This window comes from Pempheris klunzingeri, chromosome 21 (genome assembly GCF_042242105.1).
Source record: "Pempheris klunzingeri isolate RE-2024b chromosome 21, fPemKlu1.hap1, whole genome shotgun sequence".
NCBI classification, from domain to species: Eukaryota; Metazoa; Chordata; class Actinopteri; order Acropomatiformes; family Pempheridae; genus Pempheris; species Pempheris klunzingeri.
Window position 1 is genome coordinate 7,495,183 of NC_092032.1, and position 16,438 is coordinate 7,511,620.

The window sequence follows — 16,438 nt, forward strand, 5'->3', positions numbered from 1 at the left end:
TGTGCAGTCAGCTGCTCAAGCAGCCCGCCCAGCAGTGCAGCGGATAGTCTTACAGAAACAAGAAGCAAAGGTTCCGCTCTTCTCATGTCAAAACATGAAAAGCATCTCAGTTTTCATTTTGTGGTTTGGATGATGTTGAGGGGAGGTGCTGTGGGAGTTTTTATTACTGCCTCAGAGCATGTGTACTCTCCTTTTGTCTTTTGAAATGTAGTGATTCACTTCTTTAAAAAAAAAAAAAGAAGAAGAAATACAGGAAACATGAACAAAGTGGTGCATTCAAAACACTTTTATTCTTTATTCCACTCATGTTGCATGGAGAATAAAGAAACTAAATTACTACTATTAAACTATTTCCTTGAAGATGCTGTTCATTCTTCATCACGTGCTTTCTGTGCAAAACAATAAATTGTTCAAGTTACTCAGTGTGCATTGCATGATTCCAAGACATAGTCACTAGTTAAAAGCTGCATTTTATGGAGTGATTACTGACCTTAGCACCAGAGTCACGGCTCTTTGCTCTCAGTTTGTTGACCTGAGACTCTGCGATGTCGGCCCTCTCCTCTGCTTCCTCCAGCTCATGCTGCAACTTGCGCAACTTGCTCAGATTTGTATTGGACTGCTCCTCCTAAGAAATACACAAAACATGATTAACGTGTTTAAGTAAGGCTATAACATAGAGCTGATTCATATGAAGGCACAATACACAATATTTTAGTGAATGAAGTTGTAGTATTGTGGCTTACAGCCTCCTCTGCAGATCGTTTGTAGGATTTAACTTTCAGCTGTAGCTTGTCCACCAGGTCCTGCAGACGGCTCAGATTCTTTTTATCCTCCTCTGTCTGTTAAATTAGTACATATTGCTTGTTGAAGCATAACTTTTTTATCATTTGGTGAATGTTTATCCAAGGTCATTGAGTCTGCAGCATATACCTGGTAGGTGAGCTCTTTGATGCGCCTCTCGTACTTGCGGATACCTTTCACTGAATCAGTGCTTCTCCTTTGCTCCAAATCCACCTCATTTTCCAACTCTTTCACCTTGAAAAAAACAGTGATGGGTGCCGCTTTTAAACATTTACAAACAAGAGAATCCTGTACTTAACACTATTACTGAAACTCAAAACAGTGAAAGTCAGAAACACTCACCCTGGCCTCCAGCTTCTGGACCTGCTTCTTGCCACCTTTCATGGCTATTTGCTCAGCTTCGTCCAGACGGTGCTGCAGGTCTTTGATGGTTTGTTCCATGTTTTTCTTCATGCGCTCCAGGTGAGCACTTGTGTCCTGCTCCTTCTTCAGCTCCTCTGCCATCATAGCGGCATCAGTAATGGCCTTCTTCGCCTTCTCCTCAGCATTCCTGCACTCCTGCACCGCCTCTTCCACCTCATTCTGAAGCTGGGACGTGTCTCCCTCCAGCTTCTTCTTCTGGTTCAGCAGGCTGGTGTTCTGCACAGAGTGTTAGTTTTGAAATTAGTGCTCAGTTTAGATACAGTGAAATACCACAACATAATGATTAGACATACCTGAGAGTGCAGCAGCTGGACTCTCTCACTGACATCCAGCAGTTCCTGCTCTGCCAGTTTCCGACCTCTCTCAGTCTGCTCCACCACAGACCTCAGCTCATCAAGTTCAGCCTGCAGCAGGTTGTTACGTCTCTCCACCATGGCAATGTTCTCCTTCAGATCATCATTGGCACGAACAGCATCATCCAGCTGCAGCTGAGCGTCCTGTCAGAAACAATAATGAAACGTTATTTCTATGATTAAAAACAAAAACAATCACATATTCCCATCATTGGCTTCCAGGTTTACCTTCAGATGTGCATGGACTCCCTTGAGCTGCTTCTGAGCCTCTGCTGCCTGCCTGTTGGCCTGGTTCAGCTGGATCTCCATCTCATTAAGATCTCCCTCCATCTTCTTTCTCACCCTGAGAGCCTCATTTCTGCTGCGAGTCTCAGACTCAAGGGAGCTCTGCAGAGTGTCCACCACTCTCTGGTGGTTACGCTTGGTCTGCTCCATCTCCTCGTCCTTCTCAGCCAACTTGCGCTCGATGTCAGCCTTCACCTGGTTGAACTCAAGCTGAGCTCGGAGGATCTTACTCTCCTCGTGCTCCAGAGATCCCTGCAAGAACCGTCTCTTCCATTAATGTGGTTAGCTGAGAATAAGAAGCAAGCTATGAGAGGAAACAGGTATGAACCCTCACCTCAGCTTCCTCCAGAGCAGCTTGTATCTCAGCCTTCTCCTGCTCCAGCAGTTTACGGATCTTCTCCAGCTCATGGATGCTCTTTCCTCCCTCACCAAGTTGGTCAGTCAGATCAGAGATTTCCTCTGTTTTGTGAATATTCATTTATTTTACTGTTTTCCCAAACTCACCATTGTAATCAGTGTATGTTAATAGATAAATTCTGTTTAATTATATCCTCCTACCTTGGAGATTCTTGTTTTCTCGTTTCATGGTCTCCAGATGATCCAAAGATTCTTCATAAGAGTTCTTCAGTTTGAAGAGCTCAGTGCTGAGAGAACGAGCCTCTTTCTGGGAACTTTCCAACTCAGTCTGGGACTCCTCATACTTCTGCTTCCACTCAGCAAGGACCTGGTTAACCAATATTCATTATTAGTTTACTTAGCAGTAAATTCATTCATTCACAACTCCTTCAAGAGCTTTTTTTCCCTCCCACTTACCTTGTCAAAGTTTCTTTGTTTCTTGTCCAGAGCTGCAGCAGCAGCATTCGATCTCTCCACATCCACCATGAGATCCTCAATCTCACTCTGAAGCCTGTGTTTGGTTTTCTCCAGGGAGGAACATTTGGCGTTAGCGGCTTCAACAGCTTCTTCTGCATCTTGTAAGCGTTGAGTTAACTTTTTCCTAATGATGAAAATGTAAGAAGAAAATGAGAATGTTGATGTAGAATTTCAGAACTGATATAACCTCAGTAAATGCTTGTAGGTTTAGAAAGAGGCTTCTCCTCTTATGTTGTATAATTTACTTACTTTGCTTCTTCCAGCTCCTCTGTCCTCTGGATGGCATCAGTTTCGTACTTGGTTCTCCACTGAGCCACCTCAGAGTTGGCCTTGGACATGCTGCGTTGGAGCTCAGCTTTGGCCTCCTGCTCCTCTTCAAACTGCTCCCTCAACAAGTCACAGTCATGGCGAGAAGACTGCACTGCATGGGCTAGTGCATTCTTGGCCTTTGGTAAAGAAATATGAGGTCAAGTCATTTTGCCAGTGCTCATTTGGCTCCGTATTCTAAAAGCTGTAGGTCTTAAAGAAATACCTTGACTTCCTCTTCTAGTTGTCTCTTGAGGTCTTCAATCTGCTGAGTGTAGGACTGCTTCCCTCTGGTCAGCTGGGAGACCAAGGAATCCTTCTCCTCCAACTGTCTGGAAAGCTCACCTGTTTAAGAAAGGTTTGAAGTCCCCATATCAAGCTGCACTAAGTGTTTGATTACATTTACAGTTGCACCCTGTCATATTAGAAATGTAAAACAAATGAGCTCTGATCTTTCTTTTCTAAATCTTCTGGTGTGTTGCTAAAAGTCATTTATCTGTAACAATAATAAAAAAAAAAACTCCACTTAAATGTGTGTATGGGTTAGATTGATTACCATTTTCTGTTTGAAGCTTGGCTTTTTGCATGGTGAAGTCATTGATGGTGCGCTGGCCTTCCTCAGATTTCGTCTTGTATTCAGTCATTTGATCCTCCAGAGTGCGGCACATTTTCTCCAGGTTGGCCTGAGTTAGATGAGTTTATGTAAGGCATAGAATGTATACCACCCAAGGATTATTTTCTGCATATGCTTATGTCTTCAAGACATAATTGACTATTCAGGAAATTAGCTTATTAATCCAAATTTCGAGAATTACGACATGACAGTGGTAGAAATCTTCTCTAACTCTCTGCAAGAAAGCAAATACGGCGTATTTCACAAAAAGTCAAACTATTCCTATTCCTATGAGTTCAGTGAAGACTGGTTTTGTTTTATCTTACTTTCATTTTGACAATCTGCTCCATGTTGGAGACCACATCATCCAGCTCCAGTCTGAGCTCACTCTTTTCTTTCTCCAGCTTCTGCTTGATTCTCTGCAGATTGTCAATCTGCTCTCCCAGGTCAGCCACACTGTCTGCGTTCTTCTTCCTAAGTGTGGCAGCAGTGGCCTCATGCTGCAGAGTGGCCTCTTCAAGGTCTCTGCGCATCTTCTGAAACTCAGCCTCCCTCTTCTTGTTCATCTCGATCTGGGCAGCAGTGGCTCCCCCGGCCTCCTCCAGCCTCTCACTGATCTCCTCCAGCTCTCTGGCCAAGTCAGCCCTCTGTTTCTCCACCTTGGCTCGGGCAGCTCGCTCTGCCTCCAGTTCTTCCTCCAACTCTTCAATTCGGGCCTGAGATTAAAAATTTCAGTAAAGTACGACAAGTAAAAAGCAGAACAATGTCTTTGATCATTTCAGTCAGCAAAATAAAGGCTGTGATTAGTGTCAGCGGACCTGCAACTCCTTCAGTTTCTTCTGAAGTTGGGCTGCCAGTGCTTGTTCATCCTCAATTTTGCTGAGAAGTTGGCTTATCTCAAAGTCCTTTCTGTCGAGAAAAAAGTATATCAAGTTGTTCCTAAATTAGACTTTTCTTAACTTTGATTGGGCAACCCTATTGCCAGGCAAAAATATTTATATTGGACAATTCATGACCACCCCAGACTACGTTTATTCATTTATTCATTATCCATTATCCATTGCCGCTTATCCTTAAGGGTTGCAGGGGGCTGGAGCCAATCCCAGCTGACACTGGCCGGGGTTAAAGGAAGGGAAATCTTGTGAATCGGGTTAATAAATGTGAATGTTAACAGCGTGTGTGACCTTAGCCTTACTATCTGCCTTTGTTTATAAAGGGCACACTACACTGGTACTGATCATTGATATTGGATGTGATTTGTGAGGTGCGGAATCATCTCCTATCGCCATAATTACTTGAATACTGAACTGAATTGAATTGGAAGAGGAAACTTACTTCTTTAGCTTCTCTTCAAGTTGCTGCTTGTCGTTCTCCAGGTCCATGAGGCTCTCCTGGCTCAACTTCAGATCTCCCTCCAGCTTTCTTTTCGCTCTCTCAAGATCCATCCTGACTTTCTTCTCTTGTTCTAAAGAACCCTCAAGCTATTTCAAAGCACAGAGAAACATATTTACAACACAACACCTTAGACAATAGAGCTATTCGATCTATATTCTGATAAATGTATATAAAGTTGTACTCACATCATCAACTTGCTGTTCCAGCTTGGCTTTGGCCTTGGTCAGAGTGTTGACTTTGTCCTCCTCACCCTGCAGGTCGTCAAGTGTTTGCTGATGAGCCTCCTGAAGAGCTTTCTTCTCTTTGGTCAGCTTGGCAATGATTTCATCCAAAGCTGCCATCTCTTCAGTCAGGTTTTTAACCTAAATTATTTTCAAGTTAGTACACCTCAAGAAAAATGGTTAAAAGAATGGTCTATCAACACTAGTCAAAATACGCTGTTACCTTGTTCTCAGTGGCATGCTTTTCCTTTTCTACTTTAGCCAGAGTCAGCTCAAGATCATCAATGTCCTTCTTGAGCTCTGAGCATTCGTCCTCCAGCTTCCTCTTCTTGGCAGTCAGCTCTGCATTCTGCTCCTCTTCATCTTCCAGTCTCTCTGTCAGCTCTTTGGTTTTGGCCTCAAGCTGGATCTTGCTTTTGATCAGACCCTCACAGCGCTCCTCAGCATCTGTAAGACTGTCTTGTTCCTGCACAAACCAATATTGTAATTAATGACGCCTGTGACTATATATTTGAGCATATTTTAGCTATGATTAATGACTGATCTTACAGTTTGGACTTGAAGCTGCAGGTCATTCTTCTCCTGGAGAAGGGTGACCATTTTTTCCTCCAGCTCTTTCTTGCGGGCCTCAGATTTAGCATAAGCGTCTTTGAGCTTCGTAAACTCCTCCTTCATGTTTGCCATCTCCTTCTCAGTCTCAGCTGATTTAAGCAGGGGTTTGATCTTGAAGTACATCTTCATCCAGGGCCAATTCTTGACACCCATGAAGGCACGCACATTCCACTGGATCACCAGTAGGGCATCCCTGCAGACACCATTGGTAAACTTGAGTCCATTTTTCTGTACTTTGCTACTTTTACAGTAATTTTTCAAAGTGATGCACCAACCTGCGCTCAACAATTTTCTGGAACTCAATCCTGGCGAGTAGGCCTCTGGATCTCGCTTGAATTCCAGTGATAATAAGAGCGAGACGATCGTCTCTCATCTCCTCAAGAACACCCAGCAGACCAGCTTTGAAGAACACCTGAAACACCTTGTAACTTCAGCAAATTCATGTATTCCAAACCTGTAACACTGTACATTGTAATTATTGTAGAGACAGCACCAACCTTTGTGTGTCCCAGTTTATACTGCTCATGGTCAATGTCCAAAGAGCCCAAAAGTTTTTCTGCTGCTTTCTTGTTGTCAATGAACTGACCCTCAGGGATAGCGTTAGGGTTCAGGATACGGTATCTGAAATGATACAATCATAACATCATTACAATTATCGAATGAATTTGCAAGTGCATTGTAAGTACACTTCACTGGCCAAGTCACTCTAGATCAAGTCCCTAATCTAGGCAGTTTACAACATCCTCCAAGCCCATCCAGCCTTTTCTGCTGGGTGTCTGACAGTATGCCCATTGCAAGCGAGGGGATCCCTCTAAGATATCCTGAGCTATTATCCAAAGGCTGGTAAATGCCACTCTAAAGATGCACGGATATTATTAGGGGCTAACAACTCCACCCAAAAAGGAAGGAAATTGGCTTTTTTTTTTAAGATGGGGAGAAGCAGCAGCAGTCAAGATCATCAAGTGGGCTTCTTGCTACTGCTTGAGACTGGAAGCAGGTCAGGCAGCTTAAGTTCCTAGATACCATTGCAGGGACGCATTCAGGCCAGACATGTCCTGATGTCCAAAATGGCGAGGCAGATTGTCCAGCTGGAATTGACTGTCCTCTGGCAAGACTAGGAGCCTGCATTGGGCCATTAAAGGCTCTGCAACCTGCCTTGATAGGCACACACTGAGCACACCAACTCCAGCTTCGACACAAAGGACTGCACAGGAACAGGACCATCACTGATGCCACAGAAAAAGACCCCAGGTTACCTCACTGAGTGCTGAACAAATAAGAATGGGTTTTCTTGCCTTTGTTTGAAGTCTCCATACTGGATCCTGTTGGGAAATCCCTTCCTGCAGATCCTGATGCCCTCCAGCACACCGTTACAGCGCAGCTGGTGCATGACCAGAGGATTCTCCATCGCTCCAGGAGTCTTGGTCTCATTTGGGATGAGGCAGCGTACAAAGTGGGGGTGAGTTGACCTGAGGTTGGTCATCAGTTTGTTCAAGTTCTCCTGTAAATGAAGACAATAAATGTTAACCAAAACCAAATCAAATTTAGGACATATACCAAATTCTAGACTTATATTACCCTGTGCAGAGCAGACACAGTCTGGAAGGAAGAACCTTTCTTCTTTCCTCCCTTTCCTCCCTTGCCCCCTGAATCCTGGCCTGTATAAAATGTTCAAAATCAATTATCAATATTTTCAGATCCAGATGCATCAAGAGGTTTTAGGGCAGGGGTGTCCAAACTTTTTTCACTGAGGGCCACATACAGAAAAACATACAAAGGGCTGGGCCACTCACTAGAAGTGAGCTATATTGCTAACTTTAATCCACTAGTTACTACTACTAATCCACCTCTAGTGGATTAAAGTTGCCAAAACCAATCAAATGTAGGTAAATTCTGCTTGATAACTGAATATGATTCAAGAAAAAAACAGCCTTTCCATTAGTGGGCTTTCATTTATTAGTTGTGGTACAAGCTTCAGTGCGTTAAGGTGATCAGTGAGATCCACTAAAAATGCCAACCAGAGAGGATCACTGAGCTCATGAAGAGGTCCGTCCTTCTCTCTTCAAAACTGGTCCATTTCTGATCTCAGGAAATAAAACCGCTGCAGCACAGAGCCACGACTTTGCCAGCGCACATGAGAATGGTAGAGCACCCTCCCCCCCCAGCACCAGCATCAGCATCAGCATCAGAGAGGGAAGCTTCAATTAGTCTGTGCTAGAGCCCTGGTGCTCGAATCAACAGCCTTACCTCCACTTTCTTGCCCCTTGGCGAAACTTTCTACACTCATTTGTTCTCTTACATTTCCTTAATTCTGCCATTTTGGGTCATCTGTAGCAAATTTCTTTTTCTATTACTCATTTTATAGAGAAGCTGCCTCGTTCAAGACAGTTACTCCACCTAGCAGTGAGACTAAGAAGTACAACACAGTCCAGCGCAAGTTCCATGTGTGGGCCGTATTCCAATACATTTTCACAATTTCCTGCGGGCCAATGAAAATTGGAGCACCATAGTTTGGACACCCCTGTTTTAGGGTATAATAAGTTTTATCATTACAAAAATCAAAGAATACGTTACCTGACTCTGAACCTGCATACCCAGCAAAAAGGACAGCCAGTAACTTCAGAGTGGATTTCTGATACAGTCCAACCACGGTCTCATTCAGTGGGTCCTTATTCTTCACAAGCCAGTTAGTGATGTTGTAATCGACAGTACCAGCATAGTGAACCAGGGAGAAATGAGCCTCTGGTTTCCCCTTAACAACCCTGGGCTTCTGGAAGTTGGGACTTTTACCCAGATGGTTGTCATATAGTTTGGCTTTAAATGTTGCATCGCTGGCTTTGGGGAACATGCACTCCTCTTCAAGGATGGACATGATGCCCATGGGCTAAAGCAAAGATTTGATTAGAATTAAATTAAACCTGTCATTGACAACAGCTTACGTTTATCACATGAATTCTGACCACCAACCTTCTCAATGAGTTCAATGCAGGCGGCCAAGTCCATGCCAAAGTCAATGAACTCCCACACAATGCCCTCTTTCTTGTACTCTTCTTGTTCCAGCACAAACATGTGGTGGTTGAAGAACTGCTGCAGCTTCTCATTAGTAAAGTTGATGCATAGTTGCTCAAAGGTGTTGTACTGAGAAGAGCATTCAAAAAAAGAATTTAGAGAAAGTATTCCTTATGGTCACATGTCCATAAAAACCTTTTATACTCACATCAAAGATCTCAAATCCAGCAATGTCCAGCACACCGATGAAGTGCTGGCGAGGTTGCTTGGTATCCAGAGACTGGTTGATTCTCACCACCATCCACAAGAACATTTTCTCGTACACTGACTTGGACAGTGCCCCAATAGAGTAGTACACCTAGATAAGTACATAAAATCAATAGTATTGAAAATTCACTTTATTATTCAAATAGATTTCAGTGCAGTGCCTTTGTCTTGGACTTACTTGTTGCACATTTTGACCTTTGGTGACCCACTCGTTGCCTACTTTCACTCTTGGGTGGCATAGGCCCTTGATGAGGTCAGCAGAGTTCAAGCCCATCAGGTATGCAGTTTTATCGACATCTGCAAATGGATTTTGTGTAGGAGAAGCATTTACAACATTATTTTTTTACAGGAATTAGTGGTAGTTATACACTTGCTTTAGAGATCGTGGTGATCCTTTACCCTCTGTGCCATCAGGTTCTGCCTGCTCTTCCCTCTGCTTCTGTTTGAACTTCATGTTTCCATGATGCATGATGGCACCAGTCAGCTTGTAAATGCCATTCTTCTCCTCTTGGGTGAAGCCCAGGACATCAAAAGCTTCCTTAAACATCAAAATTACTTTTGAGTTAGTTGTGAAACCATATGTGTGGTGTTTTTAACAAGCACTCTGTTTCACTTACATCAGTAGCTAACAGCTCTTCTGAATCATCGATGGAGGCTACGGTCGTCTCTCCTTGGGAGATGTAGGCGTAGTCATAGGGGTTGTTGGTGATTAGCAGCATTTCTGCCAAAGAGAAAAAAAGTTTCAGTCTATATGTGATGTTTCTTTAGGGTCAAATATATTCTATCTTTCACCCAGCACACACCCAGCAGTTCTGGTTTCTTTTGGGACAGAATCTGGTAGAAGATGTGGTAGTCTCTCTCAGCCTTGAGCTGATAGGTGACACGGGATTTCTCCAGCAGATCTGACAATATGTAACACATAGATATTAAGGTATAGTCTTGACCTATAAGAACTATTTTCCTAACTTTGAATTAGTGTATCCTGTTTACTTACATGTTTCAATATCAGCTGAAGACAGTTTCCCACTGACTCCAAAATGGATTCGAATGAATTTACCCTTTAATTAGAAAATGTTGTTTAGACGTTGTTAAGATAACACAGTCATACTGTATCTGCACATGTGCTCTTTGAAATGACTGAACTTACAAATCTGGAGGAGTTGTCGTTTCTGATGGTCTTGGCATTTCCAAAGGCCTCAAGGGCAGGATTGGCCTGGATGATTTGATCCTCCAGGGTACCCTGTGGATTTAATGGATGCCAAGATGAAGCCACAGAAGTCTCAACCTGATTTATTATGTATGAAGTTAGGTTTTAAGTGCAGTAAACCAACCTTCTTCTCCTGACTAGCATCCTTCTTGCCAGAAACAGCTGCGATGCTGGCAAAGTACTGGATGACTCTCTTGGTGTTCACAGTCTTCCCTGCACCAGATTCTCCACTGAGAATGAAAACAAACGTGTCAACTGAACATATCATGAAGACAAAACGTAAACTCTGCTCTTGAAATTGGAATCGGATGTGACTTTTAAGCATTACTTACGTGATAAGGATAGACTGGTTTTCTCTGTCTGCAAGATTTAAGATTTAATGTTTTGTGTTAGGACAGTTTAGATAGAGAGAGTTTAGTTTAGATGTTGGTTTCAGAGATGATGTATACAAAGAGCTAAACATACCTGACAGCATGTACTGATAGGCATTGTCAGAAATGGAATAGATGTGAGGAGGAGCTTCACTCCTCTTCTTTCCTCTGTAGGCATTGACCACCGCCTGATCGTACACTGGCAGCCACTTGTAGGGGTTGACAGTCACACAGAACAGCCCCGAGTAGGTCTGTGGACAAAGATACATTAAGTGTTTTTTATTGGAGTGAAGAGTTTGCAAACAAGAGAGATAATTAGATTTATGGTCATGACTCACGTAGATCATCCATGCTGCATAACGCTCTTTGAGGTTAAACAGCACAGCAGGCTCATGAAGGAAGGTGAACATCGCCATGTCCTCAATTTTATCGAACTTTGGTGGGTTCTGAGGGTGGATGTCTGCCTCCTTATGGGTTACAGTCTGAAATGTTTTACCATAGAGAACAACTCAATTTAAATTATCATAAAAGCCACCAAAAGTACGAGTTAACCATGTGGTTTGACTACTGTACCACAACTACTATCCCACTTACTTTTCCAAACTCAGTTTCAACAGTAGCTTTGTCGCCGTCTCTAGAGGTCACTATGGCTTTAACGTATTCTACCTCAGGGTCGGGCACAAAACACTCCCTCTTTATATCAAAGGGGCGAGTCTGGGCCTCCAGACGTTCCTTATCTGACTTTCTCAGAAAAGAAGCTGCGGCCCCAAACTCCGCCATGAGGGCGTCTCCTGACATCCTGAAAGCTGTGAACCAAAAATATAGTTTGAAAGTGTTCTTATTACATAGTCACTGGAGCAGCACCTTTATAACTTGTAAGGTTACTTGTTGTAGGTTTATGACTTAATGAATTTATATACATAACAAGAACATTGCAGGTGTTAAGAAAAAACAATAATTGTAGCTACCAATGAACTATGATAACCAACATTTATAACTGTATCAGCTGTAAGCCAGCTTAAAGAAAGGTATTTGCACATTCACAGAGGCTTCAGAAACAAAAGCAGACAAATTAATGCTGTTTTGAGTCTATTTGAGTTTTCATATATCAAATTCATTTTGAAAAACAAAACAGCATTGGGCTTTTTACCTGTTTCCTCTTCCTCTACGATTTGCTGTGGTGGGTCTCTAGAAAGAAAGTACAAAAAAAATAACATTGTATTTTTAACATGTGATAGTTCAGTCATATAAAATGTATGTATAATTACCTGCAGGTGCTGTGTTCCTGTCCTTACTCCCCCCCCCGAACTCCTTTTTATACCCATCCAGGAGGCAGAGCTCTGACACCCGGCCACCGTATAAGGGACGAGTAAGAAAACAAAGGACACTGATCAAAAAAAGGAAGATCTGTATTTGGAGATAAAGGAGTGGACAACAATAACCCTCATGTAACCACTGGCCAGTGAAATTGAAACTTGGTCTCAGATCAGTATCTATTTTTGTTTTGTCCTTGAAGTGACTAAAAAGCTGGTAAATCATAAACAATGTGGTAATATTTTAGCTGATATATGAAGATGTTATTTTCATTCAATTAAACCATGTTTAACACATTTCCTCACTGAAAATCTGTATGTGGATCTATTATTATTATTATTATTATTATCATTATTATTCAAGTCAAACACTTTTTTGTGGTAATATTAATTATGTAAAAGTCTGAGCTTCATTAGACATTTTAAATACTATAGTTTATTAATCAATCATTGATTTTAACAAAAGATCACTGCACCTGTTGTTCTTTCACTACTACAATAAGCATTGTCATTGTGTCTACAGACTATTGTATTTGTATTGTATTGTCTGTCTTCTATTATACTGGAGGACAAAGATAAACTTGTGAATTTTTGACTTGGATTCCTTCTCCTGGTTCTTGGTTGCCTCCCAGTAGACCTCAGCTAACCCTCCTCCATCTATAATTACAGATCGGGTATGACAGCTGCCTGCTCTCAAAGGTTTCAGTGCCCATACTGTATACATATGGGTCATACAGAACACTTATCACCTCCCCATGTACACGTTATTAATGACAGCAGGTCAGCACTTGCAATAACTGTCGCGTTAACAGAGGAGATCCTTAAATCAGGTGTTTATTGCGCGGAACACCTGAAGACCTCCTTAAGAAGCCCTTTTGACTTTAACAACTTCACACATCAGGCCTCACCATGACCTTGCAGGTCTTGACAGTTGGTTGTCTGCACCCAGCGTACCATTCCTTAGCACATCAAGGGCAACACCGAGGCTTTCAGTCCCAGCTGTCTTCTGTCCTTCTGCAGTCAACACTTAGGGTGAAGCGTCACGATCCTTCCTATATGCAGCAGGGCCCTGGTCTGTTGTCAAAATTAGTATGCAGACAGAAATAGCCGTCATTAACTATATTAGATTAGAGGTCAATATTATTTTCAGGAATAATTAAGAATCTGGTTGTATACTATCTTTTATAGGCTTTAAATGAGCTGTCTGATGTGTTGTGTAATAATAGTAATTCAAATGCTTACAAAACTCCTGTGTTTAGAGGGTGTGAAGTATACTACTTAGAGAAATTTGCTTATTTGCTTTCTTGCTGCGAGTAAATAGAAGAGGTGCTCAGGTAGTGCTACCTTTGGACAGAGCCAGGCTACCTGTTTCCTTGTTTCTAGTCGTCATGCTAAGCTTAGCATGTGAGCTAATGGTAGTTATAACGCTAGTTAGGCTGGGCTCCAGTCGGTGCTCTCCATCACTTCTTCTCCATTCTCCAGGATTGTGACGATTAACCTCTCTTCATTCATGATGGATCTTGACTTTGACAAACTTTTATTGTTTTATTTCTGTTCTAATTTTACATCTGTTCTTTTTAAGTTTACAAATCATGATTTGGAAATGTAAATTGGGTGCTTTTTCTAGAACAATTACATTACAGACTCTACCATGGCCAGACATTCACAGTTTTACCTGTATTTTGTCTGTAAAACTGACAGAGAGACAACTTCAGTGGATTTACTTTAAATATACTGAAAGTTCCTCTGTGGAGACAGTAAAGATTTAACAATTAACTGGGCATTTCATTGTGTATTGCTTGTAGTGCAATATGCTAGGAGCTGTGACTTCCTGGTATCATCACAGGATGACGACGTGTGATGACAGGACTCCAGGAAGTTACAGCACATATCCCCCATAACACTACAACATGTCGGACACTACAGATTTTGCATGGATTTAACTCAGATGTAACATGTTAATTAGTGAGCTTCAGAGATGTTGGCAGGTGGACTTTGTTACTTGTAGACAGAGCCAAGCTAGCTTTTTCCCCCTGTTTCCAGTCATTATGCAAAGCTAATTTGCTTCTGGCTGTAGCTTCGTATTTAACGACATGAGAGCGGTACAGATCCTTTCATCTACCTCTCTGGAAGAAAGCGAATAAGCGCATTTCCCAAAATGTCAGACAATTCCTTTTACGAAAAGACACCATTGAGCAACACTGCAGGAATTATAGGAGCTTGATCCACATTAAGCACAACAAGTACACAATACAACCATATATTTAAACTACAGAAAATTCATATCTACTAATATCTTAAGCCCCGGTATCACCTCAGACCTTATTCTCATGTAGCTACTAACTAATATAACAATGCTGCAATGCATTAAATCTTCTACCTACAGTCACAGTTCTGCAACAGACTCCCGAGTCAGTTAATAAAAGTCAGCCAAAAGGTTTCCAGCTCAACGTCTTGAAAACAAACCAGAGAGGTGGATTGAAAGGTGTTTATGGCACATTGTTTCGTTCCTTCTGCCCTTGAGCCCAGAGAAAACCACATGACATTCATAGAGCCACTACAAATGCCTTTTGGCACCCTGAGGCACATTGCAAAGGCACAGTGACACATTATATCAAACCTCGACGCACACCCTCACACTTACTGGCTCTGCCTCACACTCACACACCCCCGAGTGTACCAAATATGAAGCTGCTATTATAAACCAGTGGCGCATCTTCAGCAGATACATCCTACACGGGGACATCAGTTTCCTCTCAGGAGAAGCTTTGGTGGTGGGCAGTACTGTCCGTTTTAAAAACCGTTTCACTAAAAGCAAAGAGGTGCACAGTCCGTCTGATCCCACCCTGAACTGACTGCACTCTGCAACATGACCAAATTATTTGCAAATGTGGAGTCGATAAATCAATAAAATGTTATTTTGAGGACATCTAACTTTCTTATTTCAACAATACCTGAATTGAAGGATGTGCTTCATTGAATGGACTAGCTCCTTTTCACTATTCTAATATGTCTTTTGTTTTATTTGCCTGTGTCATTCAAACATTATACCAACGAGTGTGAACATCATCACAGTTGCAGCTGTTGCTCTGCAAGGCCGGGTCACCACCCTATATATTGGCACTAACTGCTACTTCATACTGTAACTCCACACTCCTTCTTGTTGGCCTGGCATTGTTTCCTTCTATTTACCCTTGAGGACAAAGATAAACCTGTGAAATTGTTTTGGAAGTCCTTCTGCCGAGCTTAAGTCAAAGCTCTGTCACATGTCCCCCTCAGCAGTGACTTTATCACTGGGATTGTGTGTGTTTGCTCTTAAGTTCAGTTTTTCCAGTGTCAAGTTGCACGACATTCGTCATTATGCAGTATTTGTGGGCTAAGATCAAGATGAAACAAACTGATCCCTGTCAATAACCCATAAGTCAGATGAGATATTACTGCTGCAGTTAACTTGAGTTTGAACCAAGATACTCGTCTAAATTTAATCTACTGCCCTCTTTTGACAGTGAAAACTAACATCATGTTTCCCCCAGAACGCAGTAAGTGAATTTAATCTGCAGCAATTAGAGAGCAGAAACTTTTATAGCATAGTGTTTAGATCAGCTTGTGGGTCACTTCTAACTTGAACCAATATTGGACTAAAATTATATTCAAAATATTTGGGATTTTCTTGGAATGTGTTTTTTTTCTTGGAAAGTCAATTCTTTGAATTTATGAGTTACAGTCAACACCGGGGTCAACCCAGCTATTTCCACACTGTGCAAAGTGTAAAGCTGTCTAGTAAGTGATAATTTGTCTCAGACATAGCTGGAGGTGACATCTACTCCTCCAAGACCTCTGCATTGCATAACAAGACCTTTTCAGCACTTGATGCTCCACACTTGAGGTCCGAGCCTTGAGCAATCTAACTAGACCGCACATAGCTTTCACTGTCTGCAGGCCCATTCCCAGCTGTCAGCAGAGTGAAAAGTTGGCCTTTGACACTTTGTCTTGTTCGCCTGTCGTTCTTTGTGTCGGCTACTTGTTATGTCTGTTAGCAACCTCACATTTTTAGACTTCGAGCACAGCAGAAACAAAAGTCAGAATCCTCATCTGATTGATTAAATAACTTATTAGACAATCTGAATGACGGAAGTAGCAGAGAGGGGGGTGATTTTGGAGCAGGAGCTGTCTCTGGAGAAGGCCTTTATTGCTCCTTCTTGTCTCCCATGGGCTCCTAAAAAAGATGGAAGAACAGAGTTGATGGGATGGAGATTGCAGGAACAAAATGAGAACAGGTAAAATGGAATTGTCAGGTGTGTGAGGAGGGACGAAGATGCCTCCTTTAAGAACCATGAAAATGTGCAAATGTTTGAATGTGATTTGTGTCTGTGGAGCCCAACCAGAACC

At 42.2% G+C, this 16,438-nt stretch overlaps 1 protein-coding gene across 1 annotated transcript; it reads right to left on the reverse strand.

Moving 5' to 3' along the window:
* Positions 1–271: 271 nt before the first annotated feature.
* On the reverse strand, positions 272–11,534 carry LOC139220722 (myosin-6-like). The gene is made up of 37 exons (XM_070852539.1): positions 11,331–11,534; positions 11,075–11,203; positions 10,831–10,987; positions 10,698–10,725; positions 10,490–10,595; positions 10,306–10,398; positions 10,153–10,216; positions 9,962–10,060; positions 9,776–9,879; positions 9,558–9,696; positions 9,337–9,455; positions 9,100–9,249; positions 8,850–9,020; positions 8,457–8,766; positions 7,461–7,540; positions 7,178–7,383; positions 6,380–6,503; positions 6,158–6,294; positions 5,820–6,075; positions 5,494–5,736; positions 5,235–5,411; positions 4,990–5,135; positions 4,473–4,563; positions 3,981–4,370; positions 3,598–3,724; positions 3,268–3,386; positions 2,985–3,181; positions 2,676–2,859; positions 2,421–2,586; positions 2,197–2,321; positions 1,806–2,114; positions 1,518–1,721; positions 1,144–1,440; positions 931–1,035; positions 744–839; positions 491–625; positions 272–389 (listed from the first exon to the last, which is right to left on the reverse strand). The coding sequence occupies exons 1-37, from the start codon at positions 11,532–11,534 to the stop codon at positions 369–371; spliced, it is 5,808 nt and encodes a 1,935-aa protein (XP_070708640.1). The 3' UTR covers positions 272–368.
* Between the last annotated feature and the right edge of the window lie 4,904 nt (positions 11,535–16,438).

Excerpts from the sequence above, each read along its gene's own strand:
- LOC139220722 (XM_070852539.1), bottom strand. The coding sequence starts at position 11,534 with ATGTCAGGAGACGCCCTCATGGCGGAGTTTGGGGCCGCAGCTTCTTTT. Across the intron at positions 10,988-11,074 it reads ATGCAGCATGGATGATCTAC|ACCTACTCGGGGCTGTTCTG; the intron begins GTGAGTCATGAC and ends CTTTGTCCACAG. Across the intron at positions 1,441-1,517 it reads TCCAGCTGCTGCACTCTCAG|AACACCAGCCTGCTGAACCA; the intron begins GTATGTCTAATC and ends CACTCTGTGCAG.